The sequence below is a fragment of the Falco rusticolus genome, chromosome 4, assembly GCF_015220075.1.
Source record: "Falco rusticolus isolate bFalRus1 chromosome 4, bFalRus1.pri, whole genome shotgun sequence".
In the NCBI taxonomy this organism is placed as follows: Eukaryota; Metazoa; Chordata; class Aves; order Falconiformes; family Falconidae; genus Falco; species Falco rusticolus.
The window spans coordinates 83197418-83220367 of NC_051190.1; the positions used below are offsets into that span (position 1 = coordinate 83197418).

General features: G+C 37.4%; 1 protein-coding gene across 4 annotated transcripts in view; it reads left to right on the forward strand.

Annotated features, from left to right (window-relative positions):
- The window catches only part of HDAC9 (histone deacetylase 9), a 479936-nt gene that overhangs the window by 18997 nt on the left and 437989 nt on the right, over positions 1-22950 (forward strand). For all 4 annotated transcript variants that reach the window (XM_037385339.1, XM_037385336.1, XM_037385334.1 and 1 more), the window contains exon 3: positions 19365-19473. In XM_037385339.1, coding sequence (XP_037241236.1) covers positions 19365-19473 — 109 coding nt within the window. The remainder of the gene's footprint in view (positions 1-19364; positions 19474-22950) is intronic.

Below are 22950 nucleotides of genomic sequence, written 5' to 3' on the forward strand. Positions count from 1 at the left end.
GGGGGAACCAAGCAGCCGCAGATGACTGCCTGCCACTGCATCCATGTGCCCACCCACTGTTTAAAAAGTTTGAGGACCCCTGGGATAAATGAAGAGGATTGAAGATCAAAAAGCCTCTATGATTTTATAGTGGATGAACCAGAAGGGAACTGCTGTAGAAGAGATGGTTAAGAAAAACTCCCTAAAGTGGGCCTAAATATGGTCAGTCTCACAAGAACTTTTATGTAGGAAGCTTGAAATGGCATTAGAACTAATTTGGTTTCAGAACAAATGGATTGGTACTGAATACCTGAAAGTGATACAAAGGCAATTTGTTGCTGAAGACTAAAGGATGCTATTCCCTGTAACTTTTTATTTTTCTTTTTTCCTTTTCTTTTTTTAAAAGAAACCTGTGTATAACACTCATTTTGCCTTGAAGGCTTGAGTTCCTTTTCCACTCCTCAAGTTAGTTAGGTATTGACCTGATGTAATGATAGGCTAAGAAATTTAGGATTTCAGATAGTTGACCCAAACCACAAAACGCTTTCCAGAATACTGACAGTAAAATTTGACTCGCTCAGTGTACAGAAGAACAGTTTTAGTGGTGAAAGTGTCTGAAGAAGAGATAGTTCATTGATGTAAATGCTACTTGCTCAGTGCTGCCTGTGTATTTAAAGGATTGGGGGAAGGGTGCAGGCTGTAGCACAGGTGGAGGAATGGTGTCTAGATTAATCTAGAAACCGAAAATCCAAATGCTGTTTTTTTCTGTAACAAATTGTCCAAGAATGATGTGCAAACCAGAAGGAGAATAACTTTTCTTTTTGGCAGCTCTTAACACAACTTTCTAGATGGAAGATAGAAGTCTATTAGACACATATGCTGAAGGTTGATTTCCTTTGCGTGTCCTGTTCTTGCATTCTTTTACTTCTCAGCTTAACTGTCCAAACCTGCTTCTTTCACCCTAGGCCACAGGTACTCAGAGTGGTTTGCAAGCAGGAGGCAATGCTGGTTCTGTTGGGTTCCACCTACTTCTTCACTATAGGATGTGGCTGATTTGGAGAGGGTGTGGAGCTGGACTACAAGCTCTCTGTCAGCAAGCTGCTGTTTTGCTTTCTTCTGTAGCTGGAGAATTCTGTTTGTGGGCACAAGGACTTCCAGAAAATATTAGAAGAGGGTTTTTTTTTATTATTTCTTTCCTCCCCACCCCCAACTTTTTCACTGGGAACCTAAGGTCTTGAGTAGTGTCAGTGAAACCTTGGTTTAATGTCAGTAGGGTGAGGTATTAATTAATTCTCGTTTCCCAACTTTATTTTTTTGTCTTAGTATTTCGTAGGTTTATTTCACATAAGCTGTGTTTGCAGGTTGTATCTTTTATCAGCAGAAATCCTTAATTCTGTTCTCTTAAATGTTACTGTAGTACTTTTTTCCTTGAACAATCCATAAGAGAAATTGCAGATCAGTTATGGTATAGTGTGTGGATTAGATTTCCAATGTGGGGGCAGCTCTCTGCCTCCAACAACATGGTCTTTGGAATTGCATACTTTTAGTGTGCAATCTTAAAACAATTCTTATTTTGCTGTTTTGCTGAATGTACCTAAACACATGTGTAGATACAGTTTTTTGGTTTTAATGCTAATACCCGCCCACTCTATTATCCCTGAGAAAACCGTGAGGGAAAAAAAAAATTAAAAAACCAAAGCAGGCATGTGAAAGAAGTAGACTGGTGCAAACACTCATCGGACAATGCTTAGCTGTCCACCAGAATTGCTATCACCGTCCCTTCTACAGGCACCAAAAGCAGTTTCTTGTCCTCGTAAGCAGTATGAAGAAAGATAACTTTTGCTCTCTGATCTTTCTTTTACCAGGAGGTGAAGATAAAGTACAGAGTTTTGTCCATCAGAGTTATTAATAGTAACAAGTCTTCTGTGGTGATTAGTTTATGTCAGTGTGTATTGATAGGGTTCAAGTCTCGCGCTCTGGAAATCTGAAGTAGGATGCGGATGGGTGTGCACCCACTAACACACGTTAAATGCAGCTATCAGAATGAGGTTGAGAAGGGCATACCTGCTTCTGCCAGCGTGCAGCTCTGGCTGAAGTTCAATATCCTCATTTGTAGAAAGAGAAAGGATTTACACACATCCAAAAAGGCCTTTTTTTGACTGTTTTCAGTGTTGCCATTCAGTAATGAATGTTATAACACAAGAAGATCTTCTAAGGTCTACTTAGTACAAGAGGCTTCTGGCTTGGGAAGTTCATAATCTAAATCACTGGAAGAGTAAACTTGGGAGGTGTCAGTGTGCACTTTTTGACTTGTATGTATATTTGTATACTTGATGTATATTTGTATACTTGTATATTTGTATGCTTGATGTAAGCATGAGATGTGGGAGATGCAGTTCTGGCTGAGATAGACCTGCAGCATTTTCCCTTGTATACAAAATTATTTAGAATTAAGAACTTGATGAGAATCTATGAAATTGTAGATCTACCTGAAATAAAATTGTAGCGTCACTTTTACTTTTCTGTCCAGAGTACACTGAATGGCTGCATGTATTCAAGACCTACAATTTGGTATAAGGTAAGATGCAAATGCCCTCTGAACAACGTGGTTTTTAGCGTGAGGTAGTGATCCAGAGATCACAAAGACAACCAATGTCTTTCAGTAGTACATATTATGATAGAATCAGAGATTGGTTCTTACTCTAAAATCCTGAACATTAATAGTGGAATTAGCATTTCCAGTGGTGAAATAAGCTTTAGAATTCTATACTTTATTTAGTATGGGACTGACTGACAAAATTTTGAGAAAGCAGAGCTGTAGCTTTAAATGCCTGCCTCGCTTAACAGAGGTTTTGCTGGGGCAGGGAAACAGTAATAGTACATATTTTTCATCAAAGCAGCTGCTGTAGTCTGTAATGCATTTTCTTTGGCAGATGCCCACATTTAATTGTGACTTCCGTGCCTAAACATAGGTAACAAAAGCCTCTCCATCCCGAGGAAAAGGTGTCTTTCTCATGGACAGTATTAGCAGATATTCCTGACTTGAAAAAGGTATTGTATTATTATCGGTTTTCTTCCTGAACTTCTTACCTAATTCTCTTGCTATATGAAGTGCACCATGAAGAAAAACACATTTCTGGTGGGTTATCAGTATCTGTTACTTTCCCCTACCACAGTTAAGTCGTAAGACTAGAAAAAGAGCAAAGACAGAGATAACTTTTTCTTTGGTCTTGGCACACTGACTTTTTTGTCTGCATGTGAAGATATTTTATTTTAGTAAGGATAAAAAGTAGGAAATTTTGAAAGAGGTGAGAGATAACGCTTTTCCTTTGTTGTACAGAACTTGAACTGTATCAGTAAATATGTAAGTGTTATGAAACTGAAGTAGTAGAACGTTGGAACATTGCCGTAGATTTCAACAGGATTGAATTTTTATTATTGAGTTTATATATTTTTTTTCCACTTTCCCTGAAAATGCTTTCTGCCTGCTGAAATGGAGGTGTTTGCTGTCTTCCTCTATTTAAACATCAAAAAGGTACATGAAACTGTGGATTCCTTTGATGTGCCTACTGCTTGAGTTGCCTTGCACCTCTTTTTAATTTGTTTTTTCCTGTGTTCTCCCCCCACCCCCAGCTGATGCTGTCATACTTCCATTTATTTCTGAATGGAAATTCTGCATTTCTGAACACCATTATGACTTTTACGTACTGCTGCTTTTCCTTTTCTCTTTATCATAACAATTGACTGTTTTAGCTGAAGGCATATCTTGGGATAAAGTGCAATTTCTTAGATCATCTTCTGGCAGCCTAGCAAATTCTCTTAACCTTTTCCATGTCGTCTTCTCTCTCTTGTTCTGTTTCTCAGCTTCAGGGTTATTTTTTCTTGACTGGCTGCAACTGGGTCTTTTTCCCTGCTTCCAAGAAACTGGGTTTCTTCCTAGTTATGCTAAAACAAAAAAAGAGGTTGAAAATGTAGCTTACCAGCTTTATAAGGCTTTCCCAGTGATAACAGGAGATGCACCTTTTTGATCTTTCTAGGCATTAAAAAAAAAAAGCAGCTTTGTAAGGTGATAAACTGAACAATATTAATGGACCAATGAAATATATGTGTAGTTGCAGCATGCAGGGCTGTTTCTTAGCCCTGAAAAGTCAAAAGGCTGCATGCTGTTAACTGTTGTCAGCACAGGTTCAGTTGTGTCCTTACTGTATTATTTATGGAGTTTTTCTGTAGTAGTGTTAAGAATACTATAAATTATTAAACCTCACACCTACATCTGTAACAATTTAAAATTTTTAGCAGACGCATCAAGTAATCTTTCTTTCAGCATACTCAAATTAATAAAAATATGTAAATATGAACTTAGACTCATTGAATGGTTTAGGCCAGCAAGGACCTTTAAAATTCACCTAGTCCAACTCGCCTACCGTGGGCAGGGACATATTTCACTAGATCAGGTTGCTCAAAGTCCCATCCAACCTGAATGTGAACACTTCCAAAGACAGGGTATCTACAGATTCTCTGGACAACCTGTTCCAGTGTCTTAGCACCCTCATCACAATTTTTTTTTCCTTATGTCCAGTCTAAACCTACTATCTTTCAGTTTAAAACCATTGCCCCTTGTCCTATCAGTATAGGTCTCAGTAAAAAGCCTCTCTCATCTTTTTGGTCAGCCTCCTTTATATGTATTGAAGGGCCACAATAAGGTCTCTTTTAACTTACTTGTACAAGATAATACCAATTCCATGAAACCAATTCTTCATTTTATTGGGAAGTCAGGTTGTGGACCAGTGCTGAATACTAGCTGAATACTCAGTAACTGTCTTTCTGGGGACAAGTAGAAGGTTACTTATTTTATTTTGTTTTCAATCAGTTACCCATGTTGCTTATTTTCTTAATTTTCATAATTGAGATATTAATCAGAAAAACCTTTAGTTACAAATCCTAGATATTGCTCCTTAGTCTTAATCAATCTTTAGCTAGACTAGAGATCCCTGAAAAGAAGGCTTATGCTACATTTGCCTGGTTGCTGTTTTTTGAGCCTGAAATGACCTGAAATTTGGCTCACTTGGAATTTGAGTGGGTTTTGAAAGATTACATCATGACTCTCATTTCTCAGGAGACCTCATCCGGTCCTACACAGGCTATTTTAGCCACAGGTTTATGGTTAGGGATGTTTATGTTCATGAGGAAAGTTGCTTCTTCCAGCTGTGGGACGATGTAGTTCTATAATTACTAGTTTTAAGCTCAAATTTTATGTTGCAATTAAAGCGTAGTTGAAGTTGAACAAAACTTTCTCATTGTGAATGTCTGTACCGTTATGGTGTCTGTGTCTTTGTTAAAATTACTCTTTATTTAGTAATTAGTTAGGTTAGGTGTTTTCCACGAGGTAGGGCATATTTTTTGGCTGTTCTTGCTTTCAAATTATGTTTTAGGTTTTACTTTGCTGTAATTCTGTTTAGACAAATCTAACCATGAAGTTGTCTGTGTGTCCTAAAGTCAAGAGGAATTTGATTACCATGCTATTAAAGATAAAATAAAAGATAGAGTAGTATCTTTATATTAAGTTGAAAAAACCTGGATATACTGAAAAATATTTCCATGTGATGTTTATTTACCGGTTTGTGATATGGCATTATAGCCTTGAACATAATGATGCTGTTTCTGTTGAAACCTCTTTCTAGTTGAATTTGCAATATGGTTGGTGTTGTAACAAAACAAAAGGAGTTAGGTATGTGTGATGAGGAGTCTGCAGAAGGAAATCTGCAGCTGTATGAGCTGTCATGGGCTGCGGACAGGTTGTTGGGACTCTGCCAGTAAAAATTACATAAAATCTATTCCTGTTTGTGCATCTGGATTTGCTTGCTACAAAAGTTTGACAGTAAATCCAAATGTTATACTATATTTCTAATTATTTTCTCTTATGCTTCTTGCCTGTTGTGGGGGGGGAAAAAAATCTAGGACTGCTTTTGTTAACTTCTCTTTTTTCTATAGAAATACGGTTACCGAAGTGACTTATGCTTGAATGGCAGATGACAGTTAATTTGGATATATATGCAATTTTTCTACAGAAAATTGTATTTCTATCAGTTTAAAACTTGAGTTTTCCTGAAAGTGGACTGTTAAATTCTGTAATATCTTGTAAACTCTTAAACCCCCCTTCCTTTCTGGTGTACTCACAATCTCTGCATATGTGCTTTTGTCGTAATTCCAGTTTGTTCAATATGTACCAATATATGTGTTAGGAATTACAATTTGTATCATTGGTTCTGGATATTTTTTTTCTTTTTTTCTTGCTACTGGAAGATCCATCTTGCTGAAAATTACATAGGAAAGTTGCTTGACACATTGCTTCCCCCCCAAGTGTGCTGAAAACCCAGTTCTGTTACACCTCAATTTATTGTGTCCCTTCCTGCCTCTGTGCCTTTGCTAATCTGTCAGCGTGCTTTTCTTTGAGTCCCAACGACTTAAGAAAGTAGTTTTGTTTGTTTGAAAGTTTTTTTTTAAAAAACTTTTTTCTTTAAAGACTTTTTAAGAAAGTCCTATTTTGTTTGACATTAGTTTTGTTTACATTAGTTTGACAGGTGATGGTTTGATTTAGAATTGCTTCTGCAATCTGAAAATTATTTTTACTAATGACATATTCCCCTTTCAGTTTCAAATTCTACTGGTCTCTTGAAGTTATGCAGCACTAATTAAAATAATTGCATTATCTAATGTTTGTGATTAACGTGACAGGCTGCGATTTATCCAAATCTTAAGTGTTGTGTTACTTACCAGCTAAGACAGGGATGAATACTCATTTTTATTGGTGTAAGAAAATAGCTTTTGCTCTTCTTTTGCCTGTTTTAGAGGCAACAGAAAGAGCAATACAGTCTTACTGAAACATAAAATGAACTCTCTGATTGTGTTTGACTGGTTGACGTCTGCATGCCTGTTCACTCCTACAGAATAAAAAAAACCCACACCAACAAACAAAACCTTCTTTCACATCTGAGCACTCTAAGTTCATAACCATGAGAAACTGAAGGGGCACCAACCGGATTCAACATATCTGTTCACAGATGCAGTCTATTCCATAGGAAGGAATAGAAAGGGAGAAAAAATTCAAAATTTCAATGCATTTAAACAGCATTTTAATATGTTTTTTTTTATAATGGCAGGTGCAATGTTCTGCAGTGCTCCTTCTGAAGTGTTTGCCAAAACCATTGAATTTTAATTAAAATTGTTTTCATCCATTCAGGGTTGCTTGTTTAAGTGAGAACAAGTGTTGAGTCGTCTTTAGCCCTGGTTTTGCTTGTTGTGCTTTTGTTTTCCACTAAATCAAGATTTTCTTGCATGTAGGTAGGCATGGCATTGGGTTTTTGGGATGTGTGTGTGTTTGTGTGTCCGTGTCGTGTGTCGTCCCACACACCCTCCCCACCCCACCCCCCATCATCATGAAACTTGGTTTTAGCTGTGATTTTTCTTGAGGTCTTGAGTATATTAAATCTGCAATTCAAAACTGAATTCTAGTGTTGAAAGAACAAGCCCACACAGTTGAAACCGAAATGACTGTGCAAGTGAAATCTTTCAAATCAGAGTACTTGCCACAGTTGCAATCCTAACAAGAAGTTACATGGCAAGAAGCAGATTAATTATTTGTATGAATGTGACTAGATGCAAAAGTGCATGGGTACAGAACTCATTTTATTAAATGAGGAGATTTACCTGTAGCTTGTTGCTAGATAAAATTTTTAAACCTTTTTCTTGGAACTGATGTCTGAGCTGATACTTATATCTGAGATTTACAAATGTGTAAGCTTCCTTGTCACTAAGTTAATGTAAAAAAATATTTGCATTAAAAATAGTTGTAAGTATATGTATATCCACAGTATCTGATGGGGGCAAACCCAACCAGTTGATTTGATGTGTGTTGGGTCTTTTTATTTTTCTTTTTATTTTCTCAGCCCTCAGACAGAGTGAGAATGGACAAGAACTTGGCTAGAGCATGGGTTTTGCTGGGTTTTTTCCCCCCTCTCACGCAAAACTTACAACATTCATAAAGCTCATGGAAAGTTAGCTTTTCCTGTTATTTTACCCTAGTGCTATTGCTAAATCACAATACACATTTGCAGCACAGGTCAGGATTGTCCCCTAGGTTTTGCTTTATGAGTTCAGTTAATAAGCCAGGTGCATTAATACGTCTTTTGTATTGTGGCTGGCAAGTTCCTGTATGAAGGATGCGTTATAATACTAACTTATAAATTATCAAATATAATGTTTGTTTACTTTTTCCCCAGTGACATTAGTAAAATCACAGAAAAGTAATCATGCATGAAAATAATTCTCAGACTTCTACCTGTGATTCAGTTTAACTGCCTGATGCAGAAAGTCTGTTTTCTTGGTTTGTATTCCACTGCTGAAAAAGCCAAAGAATTAGTCAAACTTCCATGTACCATTTAGTCCCTGCTGACCCATACTCTTACCAAATGTCAGTTTTAATCCTAAACTTGTCATGTGAAAACAAGTAAAGCTCTACTGCAAAGAAATCCACCATCAAAGGACATTCAATCTAAAATTTTCTTCAAAGCATCAGCTTTAGTGAAAGGTTTCAGAGTTTTTTGGTAGTACTAGCTTTACAAAAATTCTTACTCATCAAACAAAGCAAATAACTGCTTAAACAATTAAAGATTATGTGGTAATGGCTCTTTAGACATTGAAAAACCAAAATTGAAGCCTAATGTGTGTAGGAGCTAGTGTAAAAAAAGTTTGTCCAAGCTCTGATAAAAGTCAATGACAGCAAATATAATTTTTTTAATGGTAAGTTGATATACGAGACCTTAGCTTATATGCTTTCTAGCCATCTATGTGCTTTTCCGGAAGAAAATTTGACAGAACTTGTTTTTAATGAACAGAAAAATACTTGGCCATTAATTATGCAACAAAAGCTGAAGGATTCTTGCTGGTAAACACAACAACAATCCTTTTGTTGGTAAGCTGATAAACCCATTTTTCCATCATAGATTTCAATGGGAAAATTTGACTCAGCTGCTTTTAATGCATGAAATATTGCTGTACATCTATAGAAAAAAATCCATAGCTGCCTCTACTTCCTGCTAAGCTTGCTAACAAATTTTATGTACCTATAGCCCCTCTGCTATGTTGATTCTCTCCTTAGTCTGACTTTATCACTTTTTAAAAATCTTCCTTAGAGTAAAGGTGTCAGCCACCACTCGTCATTGTGCTCAGAGCCCATACAAAGCCCTGTTGTCCCCCTCTGCCTGGTTTACTGGCAGAGGTTCCAAGATCCTTGCAGGATGAACTCCCTTAGGTGCTAGATAAACATGGGATGGTCTTGTTCTCATGCGAGACCTCTGTGCGCTACATAATGGAAGGAGCCAACTGCTTTCTGTCGGTGATTACTGTGGTTCTTGACTTGTGTTGTACCTATTTGTAGATGCTTCTCTTTCTTTGTATTCTTGGACTTCTAACTTACAATGAAGTTGTCATGAGTTTGTATTTTGCATGCCTTCCTCCTGTGTCATATTTATTTTTCTGGAAAATTTTCTGTCTAGAGGAAGTCACAATTACCAGAGATCCAAATGTGCCTGTGGATTTTGCAGTTTTCTGCTTTATATTTTTTTTCACATACTCATGTCTTGGTTTAATATTTTAAAGCCGATAAGTAATAAAATTCAGAAACCATTTTAACATATTTTTTTCTAAAATGGTATCTTGTATCTTAAGTGGCTTAGACTTTGTCAAAATCAGAAATGTATGTAAGCATAGAAGAAGATGATAATTTAACTGTAAATAAAGTAACGATTTTACAGCTTTTTGAATATGCCTGAATCACTGAGGTGTATGTCCAAGACTGGATCCTGTTTCTTTAGCAGGGAAGGCAGTACACGAGGCATCAGAAGGTCATGTTTGAGACCTGTGTTCCACAGTCCACATGAATATACTAATTCAAGAGCATTGAGGTGTGGTGTAAAAGCTCTGTCCCATCTCTTGACATTTCAGAAAGGTTTTGATAACTTCTAAAGGTCCCTTAAATAATAGAGTACTGAATGTCTTACTAAATGGTTTGAATCCTGGATAGAGCACCTAGGTACTAATTCAATTGAAGTAGCAGCAGTGGTTCTGGAGAAACCATGGATGGCTTTGTAACCTCTGTGGAAGGGCTGGAGAGCAGCAGAATATTATCATGATTCACCTTGAGGTTTGTCTGGATTCATCCAAACCAAGTGTCAATGCAAAGCTTACAAAGGCATATTGTGCTCTAAAAATATGATCTGTTTGCAAACCAGGTTCTGTTAAATATGATTATCTGTGCTAATATCTATACATAAACGTATCTAACACGAATTTGGATTTTTCAAGGGTATTTAGCTGTAACTTCACTCTAGTCCTTTTGAAGGCAGTGGTGATATTCCCCAGTGTTTATTTTTATCTTTATGATCCCATCAAAGTGTTTAATTGTTACATATTGAGGAAGGTTTCAATGAGGAAGAGTCCTTTTGTCTTAAAAACAGAATCAAACTTTATGGCAATATGTCTAAGTGAAATGAATCGAAAGTTATTAACAGTAAATTTTTGGTGGTTTCAAATAAAATTTTTATAATGTCTGAGTAATTTGTACATGAAGCTGCTTGTTTTAATTTTTTTTTTCCTTTTAACTTAACCAGCATATACCCTCATGCTTCCTTTAAAAGCTGAGAAGGAATGCAAGACTGATTCCTTCAGAGGGCAATTCAGAATCCAAGATCAGCCATCTGAGATTCCCTTTAAGAAGCTTTCTCTTCTAGATAAGTAGTCTCTTCCTGTGGAGTCTTAAGACAGATGGAGTCGCATAGGGAGGCGAATAATTCTTGTTTCATGAGATGCATTCTGTTATTCCAAATAAGTATGATGTAAATGCAAAAGTGCATTTCTGTACGAAGCTCTGATATTCTGATACATTCTAATTACAAACTTTCCCCGCTGTGAATATTCAGGTGCTGTGCATTTCAGATGAAATTTAAAACATATTAAACTAGTTATTATGCTGCCCTTTACTTGGAAAGATAGAGTAAACAAGGAACAGGGAAAGATTGTGTGACTATCTAAAGTTCTTCATTGGTAGTTACGTTATTACCACACTGTGCAACCAGGTTCAATAGCAGCTGAAGTATGATGCAATTTAAGAAAAAAGGAAGGGTGAGTGGTTGAGAGAAATTTAGCTTTCAACTGGGAAAAAAGACAACTATAAACCAAAGCTGAAATACTGTGGACTACATGTTGTAGACTCAGGGGGTTTCAAAGTGCTCTGTTTACTGTCTATTTGTGGTTCTTTTGAAAGATTGTTTCTAGTTCTAGTGCTCTGAACTAGGTTGGGTTACCTGAACCCATGAGAGAGGTGGTATCTTGATGACATGAATGGTTAAAGTTTACATGTTTACTTTTTTCTTCTAGTGTAAGACCATTTATTAAGAAGTGTGTGTTGTAGTGGTGTTTTTTTTTTTTTTATTCTGTGTGTATGCATACATAGAATAAACAGTCCATCATCTTCCCTGCTTCCCCCTACTGTAACCAGTTGTTAATAATTTTTATGAGTTAAAATCACATTTAATCTCATGCATTTTTAGAGAAATGGATATTCTTGGACACAGAGCAGGCAGTGGTGGGTAAGACTATGCTTTTTTTTTTTGTTTCAGCAGAGTTGTTTCCTTTTGCATAACTAAAAAGGTGGGTTTATGTGTGGGGTTTATCAGTGAATAACTTATTGGTGATGATGATTGATAAGAAATTATTGATTAATAAAGTCGTCTCCCTCAAATGTCCCCTGACTTAAGCACAGTTTAGGTCGGTAGTGCAGAGCTATTGGGTTTTGAGTGTCTCCAAGGCTGGAGACTATACAGCTGCCCTGGGCAACTTCGTCAAGTGAAAAAGGGTTTTGTTTAATTCTTTAGGTTTAACTGGATTTGTTCAGGTCTCTGATGGTATGAGTTTTTTGTTGCTAGCCACCAAACTTCAGTTTAGAAGTAGTATCTTCCCTTGTGAGCTACCCTTAGGGCATAGAGAAGCATTAACATCTGATACTTCCATCCCTCTTTTCATCAGGCTTTGTGAAGGGTCTGAGAAGTCCGTTATATTTCCCTGGCTCCATCAGAGTCCATTGGCAGGAATGGGAATGCAGGAGAGAACTCTTCCTTTCTAAAAGTGCCTGCATGCATTGATTAGTGATACAGCCTTGGCAGTAGTTATATTTTACAATGCTTCAAGTGTCAGAAGTGATAGAAGTCAAATTTGTGCTTCAATAATATCCTAATGTTATGATTTATTTTTCCTTAGCAGCAGTTCTTTTTGTTTCCAAAATGGTTTTAAGCAATACAGATTAAAATCTGGCATAATTTTAAAGAAAATAATATCAAAATGGGGACATAAAGAGGTTATCCTGCCTCATTTCTGCTATGACAGCATCGTACAGGACAGTCCCTCACCTGGTGAGGTCCCTGCCTACTGTCTGGTAGTACCTGGTGCAGGATGAATCTCGTAGCTGAGCTCTCCTTTGTGAGGGCACAGCCTGATGTGGACTCCTCTTGGCCCAGCCCAGGGGATGGCGTGGAGCAGGGAGACAGGAGCACTTCAGCTGCAGCAGAATTACTCTGCAGCTGTGTGGTGAACAAGTTCAAAAACCTGATGAGGCCGAAAAAAAAAAAAAAAGGTTGCTTTTAGCTAGATAATATTTCGAACTGGCTTCAGTGGGAAAGGGAGCAGAAGCTTGTGCCAGTGTGTTGTAACTGGCATAGCAGGAGCCCAGCCAGCTGCTGCGCAGCACGTTGCTTAATCCTAATGCTTGAGGCCTAAGACTCATTTCTGATGGAAGGCATCATCTCATCTTGCTTTTCAGAAATCTTGTTTGCTTCATCTCTGTGGCAGATGGTAGGTGTAAAAGAGATTGACCAAATGGCTGTATGGCTCTTTTGCTGGCTTAAGAGAGCTTCAGAAAGGAGGTTTTGCCTAACTGGACAGAAGTCTGAGCCTTCCCACTTACAACAGCATAAATGGTATGCTCGCAGCATGCGAGAGCTATAAAGCTACTTAATATTTCATATGAATAAGTTGAAGAGTAAGTTACATCACTGTACTTTTCCAAAGAAATATGTGTATGTTAGTAGTACAGCTGAGGATTCCTCACCGACTCTGTAAGACATACTTTTCTGTTAGGCACTGTGTCAAAAATTACTTTGGTGGGGAAGTGTGGAGAGCATGACAGCACAGAACTTGCTGCTAGAGGAGTTCTTTAATACCAAACCTTCAAAGATATGTACTGCAAATTGTTACAAACTTCAGAAAGTTTTAAAGTAGATCCCTAGTTAAGAGTAAGATAACTGAATACTGTATTGTGAAATACTTAATCCTGCACTGAGCTCTGGATACTGAAGGCTTTGCTGTGGAACAACTGAATTCTCACTGAAAGCAGTTCTAGTCCGATAGGTATTGGGGTATATACTTTGTTAGTGCTGCTAGTAAATCTGCACTGTACTTGCATATAAAGGTCACTGCATAATAGCATTATGCTGCATAATGTCCTGGCTTTAGTTTATTTTTATTTTACATTTTTAAACCAAATACAATAATAATGGAATAAAAGAGCATATAGCCATTTATTCTTTGAGTTGATCTCTTTGGGTCTTTCATGTTGAGAATTCACACCAACATTTCTTTGCACATATGGTCTTATTTTTCCTCTTTTTGCATGTACCAGCTCACTTCCTAATCAAATTTTGAAGGTTCATATAAGGGTAGAAGGGTTGGATTTGGCGCTCTGAGTTTGGCTTATGAGAGTGAAATTTATTCTAGTAAAAGTTCACTGTAATTTGTATTCCAGTCTTTATGTTGTCATTCATCTATTATTTTTTTTAAATCTATAACTTGATCTTTTTTAAATCTGATTTTCATTATATACAGTATGAATACATATTATTATTTTTTTTTGTAAAATATCTTTTATTTGAAAGCTGTATTTTTTTAACAGTCACGTTTTTCATGTCCTGTAGAGAACAATTTTTGTTATTTTTTTATTTATTTTTATTTTTTAACCTTTCCGATTTCTTTTAATTGTGCTTTTTGCTACAGTACTCGTTGGACAACAGAATTTGTACCAGTTCTGACAGCTGTTTTAGATGCTTAGTTTTTTAACACACAAGCTGTCGTGAGAAGTTATTATTGTTCCTTTCTTGTGACACTTGAGGTGAATAGTTTCCAGCATTTTGGTCTTGATTCCAAACAACAATTTTGTCGATAAGTAACTGAAAGCTATTTTAAAACAATATGTGCAGCAGAAAATCAACTAGATGTGTTATTAGGGGTGCCAACCTGTCATGTAGTGTATTGTTCTGTATTTTTATCCACAAAATGTTTGCATAATGATTTTTCTAAATCCCTTTACAAATAAAGATATTTTGGAATTGGGTAAGAAATCCTCCTGGAAGAGAAAGATCTGGAAGATACCTCCAGGATGTAGTCTTGAAATCTGTGTGCCTTTGGATTCATTTCAGAAGTTCTCATGAAAAATTCATCTTGGGGAGGGGGGAAATAGATGTAGAAATTTCCATTTCATCTGAATTCTGTTAATTTGTATTCATTACATCCTATTTCAGAAACTCAGTTCCCAAAAGAGTTTCAAAGTATAGGGACAAGATAGAGGAAAGGTAGTCAGTGAATATAGTTGTGGGACAGCGCAGTGAGAGATGACACAGTTTAAAGGACTGGCATTAACTTGACATGCTTACTTGTGTTTGAAAATTTTGTACCTGTTTATAGTAATGAGAAACAAACTTTATGTTGGCCAGTGGGCATGAAGACCTACAATCCATCTTGCACTGTTCTGTTGCAGTTTCAAAGATGCATCAATCCTTGGAGCATATGAACTATTGGATTCCCTTTGAACAGTCTCCTTTTTCTTCATTGTTCCTGGGTGAGCAAGTGCAAGTCACTGATGTGTAGCATCACCTCCAGTGATATATCTGAAGGTAGACATTAATTTGCTATTTCTTGTGCTGTAGCCTAGTATGCCAAGTTGATAATGAGTAAAGGATGAACTATCATCCAGTTAAAATGGAATGCCTGAGGAAGTGCAGGTAGTCTGTACTAAATCCTGGAGCCACTTGCTGTACCTTAGTATCTTCAGGATTTGACAGATGAGAACTGTGTGCTGTTTTTCGTGAGTGGAGGTGAAGTACAAATGCATGTCCTAAGGACCGTAGTACCCTACATGAAATTATAATGTGCTATGGCCAGCACAATGCTTTTTTCCTTTTGTTCAGTGCTAACGTTAAAAAATATGCAGCACTGCAGTTTGTAGTGTCTGATTTACCCTATGACATTCCTTCAGTAAAAGGAAAGAAGTGAAGCATGCCAGCTTATCAGTAGAAGTGTATTTGAATGAGTGTCTGTGTGGTGAATATAATTCTGTTTATGGTGATGTGGAATTTTTTCATGGTTCTAAATTTGAGCTTTGACAATATGAGCCTTGTATCATATTTGCAAGGAGTTGTTAAAACTGAACCTGAACAACAACATTCAGCTTAGTGAAAGCTTTGCATTTACAAGAAATATATGGAAATAGAGTATCAGGCAGGATGCCAACCACCACTTCATAAAACATGACTACCAGTGCAGTTGAATTTACAAAATTCCTTAACAGGAGTCTTTTTATGGGGATCCCAGCAGAATGCTTTCTTATGCAGGAGTTATTCTCAGTAGGTTTAACCACAATGAATATTCATTGCTGATGCTGTCTATGGTGGTCTTGAAAAGGAAAAATCCTTAAATTCTGCATCATGTAATCTCGGAATAGCTGAGGGTTGGAAAAGGCCTCTGGAGATACCTTGTCCATGCCCCTCTTCAAGGCTGGGTCAACTACAGCAGGTTGCCCAAGATAGTATACAATCTCCGAGGATGGAGACTCAATAAACTTGCTGGGCAGCCTGATCCTGAGATGTTTGGCCTCAATAACAGTGAAAAAGTGCTTTCTAATGTTTAAATGGAATTTCCCATATTTCAGCTTGTGCACATTGCCCCTTTTTCTGTCACTAGGCATCACTGAGAAGAGTCTGGCTCGGTTTTCTTCACTGCTTTTTACCTTGCTGCTCTGCGATGGAGTGCCTCCTTTTCCTCAGACTTTGGTGTTCTTTCTATTTCTCACTTTTCTTCACCTGCCGCCTTCTTTCTCTGTCTAGTGTCTTCTGCCCTTGAATATGTATTTACAGAGGTTCCACAAACTGGTGATGGGCTAATGAGCTTTGGCCTGTGGTGGGGCTGTTGCAGGCCTGGCTGGACCAGCTGTGACTGGCATGTGGCAGCCTTTTACCTTCTCCCACAGAGGCCACCTCTGCAATACCCCACTCCTCCCACACCCTGCCCTATACATTCAGAGGATCCATTTTCTCTGGAGTGTTGAAATCCCTCTGAATGGCAGCACAACCATCTGCTCTGTCAACCACTCCTCCCAATTTTTAATCACTAGGATAGCTGAGGGTATGCTCTGTATCATCAGCCAGGTCCTTAATGAAAAGCAGTACTGGCACCAGTATTGACCCTGGGGTGCTCCATTAAAGTGACTGTACTTCAGCTGAACTTTGGGCTGCAGATCATGACCCTTTGAGCCTGGCAGCTTAGCCAGTTTTCAGCCGCCCTGCTGTCCACTTATCTATCTGTATTTCACAATTTGTCTATGACAATGTTATGGGAGATAGTTGCTGAAAGCCTTGCTAAATTCAGGATAAACAACGTTCCCTGCTCTCCCCCCATCCATGTTGATAGTCATTTCCTTGTAGAAGGTTGTCAGGTTAGCCAAGCATTATTCTCCTTCATAAATATATGCTATTTCCTATCATCCTCCTGTCCTTCACATACTTGGAAATTGTTTCCAGGATTATTATCTCCATCACATCCCTAGAAATTGAGGTGTGGATGACTGGCCTGTAGTTCACTGTATTCACCTTCTTGTCCTTCCTGAAGATGGGAGTAACATTTGCTTTCTTACAGTCTTTGTGAACCTCCCTTGATGGTCATGACCTTTCAAAGGTAATCGGAGAGTGGCCTTTCAGTGATACTGTCCAGATCCCTCAGCACTCATGGGAACATCCATCACATCAGGGTCACATGGACTTGTATATGTCTACCTTGTTTAAGTCTTCCCTAATCTGATTCTTCTTCAAGGGTAATTGCTCCCTGCTCCAGAAAAGCATGGAAGAGCTATGAAGCATTTTCTTTCTACAGAGCTGAAGCAAGGCTGTTATCCATAACACAGTAGTTCAGGACTGGTGGGACCATTGTTTTGATGGACTGTGGAATGTCAGTATTTGCACTGACAGGAGCGTGCCAGTCATATCCACTGATGTCTCTCTTTGTCTCTCTCACACAACTATGCCAATTACTTGTAATTCTCTTTATTGGTGAAAAAAGCGAAGATTTGTTTGTGAGGTGAAAGCTTAGCCATTTGAGTGCACAATCTGAACTGACTGCATGTTGATGATCCTCATGGGCCCCTTCCAACTCCAGATCTTCTATGATGTTCTCTGGCTATATATATACATACACCGCTATATATACATAAAGACACACTATCTATCTATCTATCTAACTGTCTATCTATATGCTTCAAATACCACTTAGATTGTAGGGTCTACACAAAGTGAACTTAGACAAAATTATAGTTTTAGCTGTGGTGATCGTGTTTTCCTTAGAATACTATCAAATCCTAATGCCCAGAATTTTCTGTTATGTTTTGTTTATGTCTACTGAAAATTCACTCTAGTAAAGTCTATAGTTAAGCAAATGTCCATTTCTTTACTTTCCCTGAGATACTGTGTAGTCATAGCTGAGGCTGGGTACTGAATGAATAGATGTTGGTTTCACTGGAAAGTGTTCTTCATGATCTGTGTAGCTGCTAAGATGATAATGAGCTCTCTGAAATTAAGTAAAATCTTAAAACTCATCTAGCCTGAATTGTGCATTGGTTGTACTTATATTGACAAATCTTGAAGCTATATGGGGAAGTAACTGGCCTGCCTCAGTCAGGGTAAAAGTATGCCTAAATAGAGGTTTTGAATTAGAATAACAGTAGAGACTGTTCAGTTTAATAATGTTTCTGGCTGATATTTGCTGAAATTTGATGCATGAGTTAAGCAAGGGAAAGTAATTAGGATTTTCATGAGGTTATCATTAATTTTGGTTTTCCAGGCGCTGTCTGCTGGAGTACTGGATGTGTCCAAATATCATGCCTGTTTGAGCAGGCTACTTCAGTGGGCATAAAAGCAGAAGTTACTTATCTAAATGTCCGATTTCCCTTTCTTCAATGTTAACGATGCTAAACTTAAATGGTTTACTTGGTTAAAATGTAATTTACTATCTGAAATTTGGCTGAGCTCAGCTTGAAACTAAATGTGCAGTTGGTGGTTTAAAAAAAGTGAAAAAACCTGCTAAAAAATTCAGCACTAAGAATATCTTTGACTACTCAGATACTTCAGGAGCAGTGCCTGAATAGGATAGTCACAGTCATTGTAATGCAGTACAGCCTTCTCCTCTCCCTCGTTATGCTGTTTATATCATGCTTGAATGAAAATATATTTTACTTCCCTGAAAGCCTCTTCTCTGCAGCTTTAAACTTTCAGCAGATGGGAGTATTAGAGGAACATTTTTGCCTCTGCTTCTGCATTGAGCTGAGAATGGCACAGGACTGTGAAAGGATTCAGCCAAATTGCAGAACCTTCCTTGCACAACTGTCAAGCAGCCCACACCATTAGCGACTGTCTTTGTGGTGTCGGAGATCTCATTAGCTAGTCGTGGGAGATTCATTCAACTGTGCTAATTATTTCAACAAGTTCTATTCGTGAACTGTGTAAACACTGGAGATTAAGAAAGTAGTAGCTATTCCAGAAAGGCTTTGGAATGCAGATCTGTTTCTGCACATTCATGTTTCAATACTGACTGCAAATGTGTACAGTGAGAGTAAAACTATGAATTGGCCGCTGCATAACCATAAGGATATAATCAGCTGTTTCTTCCTCAAGTCTTTGAAACTCTAGTTCATATAATTCCCTTATCTTAGCGGGAATAGAAAAGACCAGTTCATCTTTTACTTTCTGGTGTTGTTATGTGACTATAGATGGGCTGTAATACAAATCTGGTCTGAATCTGGACTGCCCTGAAGCTTGAGGTTTTTTTTTTAATTTTAGTCTTGTTTTCAGTGGTCAGCAGCTCCTGAATTTACAGTAAAAATGTACATAAAAGAAAGAACCTTTAGTGTGAGAGATTTTGAATGTTCTGTTTAAGTGTGTTTGACTGAATTACAATCTTTTCAAAATAGTATGTTGTTAATTTGTAGTCAAAGGTGTGTTTTCCTTTATTTTATTCAGGTTCACCCCGCTTCTGGAAGAACCTCAAAATCTGAACAATTTCTGCCACAGTTTACTTTACACTGTCAAGTTAGCATTCCATCAAGAGCAATGAGCTCCACAACACCAGGTCAGTTGGTTTATATTTATACCTCACTCCGGCAGAACAGAGTCCTGTGTTAGGATGTACCTACTTTATGTTGATGAAATGGATCTGGCAAGTGACTGATATGCCAGCTGCACTTCATAAGATATGACTGTCTTAGAAAACAAGATGGTGGCTATACAGGCAGAAAAGGCTATTTTGCAAATACCTTATCTCAGTTCAATTATGAAACCAGTATAATCCTACAGCGTTTTAAAAATGTTTTTGTAGAGTTTATTAAGAAACTGAATAATCATGATTGGACATGAACAGGCATCTTAAAATGTTTTAATTTTTAATATTTGTATGTAGTCATTAATTTATTTTCTGCCTTTGCACAATTGCTTCATTTAAAGAAAAACTGCAAATGGTATACTGTTATTTTTATTTTTAGCTCTAAAGTCATATTTGTCCATATTGGACATTCTGTGCAGAGCTGCCTCCTTTAAGGCAGTCTCTAATTAACAGGAGTCTCTGAACCTGCTTTATCTGATGCCTGCAAAATGAGTTGCTGCAGGTTCACCTGATAGAAATTGAACTGTTAGTAGCTGTACCCAATGTTCAAGCTTCCAAGAAAACAGAATGCTGCATATGGAACGTGGCTTGACTTCAATTCTTTTGAGGAGTGAGAGTCCCCAGTTCAAATCTGTGCAATGTCTCATAAGGTTCACATTTTGTTCACTCACACTTGAAGCATCTATTTCTAGTACTGTTGGTAAAAAAAAAACCACCCTTTACAGGTAGCTTTTTTATGATTGCTTTTGTTTTCTGCAAACAGCCTATAAAAGCATCACAGAAAACACTGTAATAGCTAGCCAGCTTGTTTATCTGCTAGATGCCCTATCTCATAGAAATACAATTCAGTGAGGGTTTTTGGAAAATTGTTGGGTTTACTGTTGAAAACTGGTAATAACTGCTTTTACATTAAATGGAGTCAAGCATAGCTAGGTTTCATGCTTAGCCTTTTTTTCTTACAGTGCAGTTTGGTGCATGCAATGAATTATCCATACAAAGCATGGCAGGACAGTCAGCAGAAATGCATGTCTTTATCTGTATTGCAGTGGTGACTAATGTGAAATAGTCTTGTACTTCCCTAAACATTCAGTTCAAATTCCAAGACAGTCCCGTTGATCAGATCTTTCTAACATTTCATATCTTGCATTAGATACAGTCTGTGAAAATAGCCACAAATGAAATTAGCTTTTACAAAAAGAAAGTAAATTTTCCAGTACTCTCATTACTATGAAGAAACAGATTGCGAATATGCATTCATGTTTGCTGTCTTTCAAAATCCAATAAAGGAGAAACATTCAATATAATCAGATCACTTGTAAAGGTATTTAGACGCTTCAGAAACATTGCTTTCAGTAGGAGTAAGTTGCATAAACATCTTTAAATCCAGTCCTTAATGTCCCCCATCATTAGAGTCTGCCTGTTCACCAACCACGTCAAAACACCTCTGTGGCGTGTACAGAGTGGCAGCTTTCAAGGGCAACATCACCCATGAGATCCTTGTTTTTCTTTCCTCAGGGAAAGGGAATTTACACAGGATTTGTTTGGACTTCAGTTTGGCATCTTGCTTAAAGTAAATGTTGTGGACTAAATGAGGATGGATGTTTCCTTGTGGTATCTCTTCTGTCCCCTGATCAAGGAAGTCTGAGATCCATTTTGTATAGTGTTTTGTCACCTTTTGGCAGTCACTCAAATTTCTGCTTTCAGCGCAGTCGCTGTAATAGGCTGGGAAGGAATAGAGTGGTAGGAAAGGCATCCCATTTCTGTGAGCAGTCCACACTTGATTATTAGAATTCTTTAGGAGATAAAAATTGCTGAATTTTCTTATTGCATCCATAGTAACTGAGTTCCCCCTTCACAGTTCTTTTCAAGCACACATATTTATTCTTATGTGGCCAATATGTCTTTGTCCCATTGCAATTTTTACTGCTTCATTTTCTTTCTCCATGAGTTTGTTTTTATGAAGGTGGACCTTGGGAGAGAAAGGGATAGAAGGGCAGTTCTGTCCAACTTTAAAGGTTGTTTCCAACTCAAACTATTTTATGATTCTGTGATTCAACTTCTAACTTGAGGTTAGAACTATATACCAAGATGTACTTGTTTCACTTGTAAGACACTGCAATAGCTGAAGAAGTATCCCTAGTATTCCAAAAGAAAAATTAGTTGGATTGTCACTGACTTGAGCAGCTTGCTGCTGTGATGGTGAACCTGTGGAAGGCAGTTCTTGTGTTTGTGGCATGTAGTTTAAATGGCAAAAGCCTGATGGAGATGTATCTAATAGTGTTAGCATAGGGGGGTTTGTGCTTTTGCTTTTTTACTCTTGAGAATCTTGTGCTTCTTCAGGGAACAGATTGCTATATTCAGTTACAGCCAGTGGTTAGGGCAGTTTTAAATAATTCCTAAGCAGGAAACCATAAGCATTCCCTTTTAATATAGACAGTATTTAAAACCATTTTTTTCTATTTTGTAATACCAGGATGTTACCTCATTTGAACACCAATCCATGTGTCTTATACATAAGACCTGTGAAAATTTCCATTATACATTGTAAATGTTAATATTTTAGGTCATGGTTGTAGGTTACAACATAATGGTAGATGTACTTTTTTGTTTTACTGTTTATGTAGCCCATGTATATATAGATTGTGTATGCACATTTATACATGCTGTTTACACAGAAGATAAGTATACCTTAAAAAGAAAAGAAAAGAAAAAAGACAAGAAAAGCAAGAGGCAAACTGGTAAAGCAGTGTTACCTCGTAGATGAATAGTGTAGGCCAGCCCACTTCATGGATGGCTTGTTCTGTCAATCAAAAAATTTTGAAATGCTCTAGAAAGCTTCAAGTATTGTGTGCTGTGCTAAATTTCTCCTTATTTTTACAATGGATATGCTAAGTGGAGAAAATACTTATTTCTTTAAAATTATATTCCCTTCATACCTAAATTGTCAGAAAGTCCATTGAAAGACCTGATGTGGAACAAGCCAAATTTATGCATGTTTTATTCATATATTACCTGAAGAACCTCTTTGGCTAGAGTTTGTTTGCAGCACCAATGCACCTAAGTATTTCCTTACGTTGCATGATGCAATGAACAGGTCTCCAGTGTAGCAACATCTACTTGCAACAACACTGTAACCTATTAAAATTGATTGCAACTCTTTGAACCTTAAGGGACCAGGCTATTGCTAATCTGCAGAGCTATAAAAGTAACTGCTGAATCCCAACAGGGGAAGGTGCTGATGTTTGGTTGTTTGCCTTGCTTGTTATAAATTGTAAGCATCATTAAGGAAACATCTACATCCTGTTGCTATTGCATGTTCTCAATTGATCTGTTTGCATAAATATCATTGGACAGCAAAAGAAAATACTTTGTTATTATAGGGAATACTTAACAGTGTTTTGAGAAATACCTTTTTTCTTGTTTATTTTTTTTAATATTAAATAATAC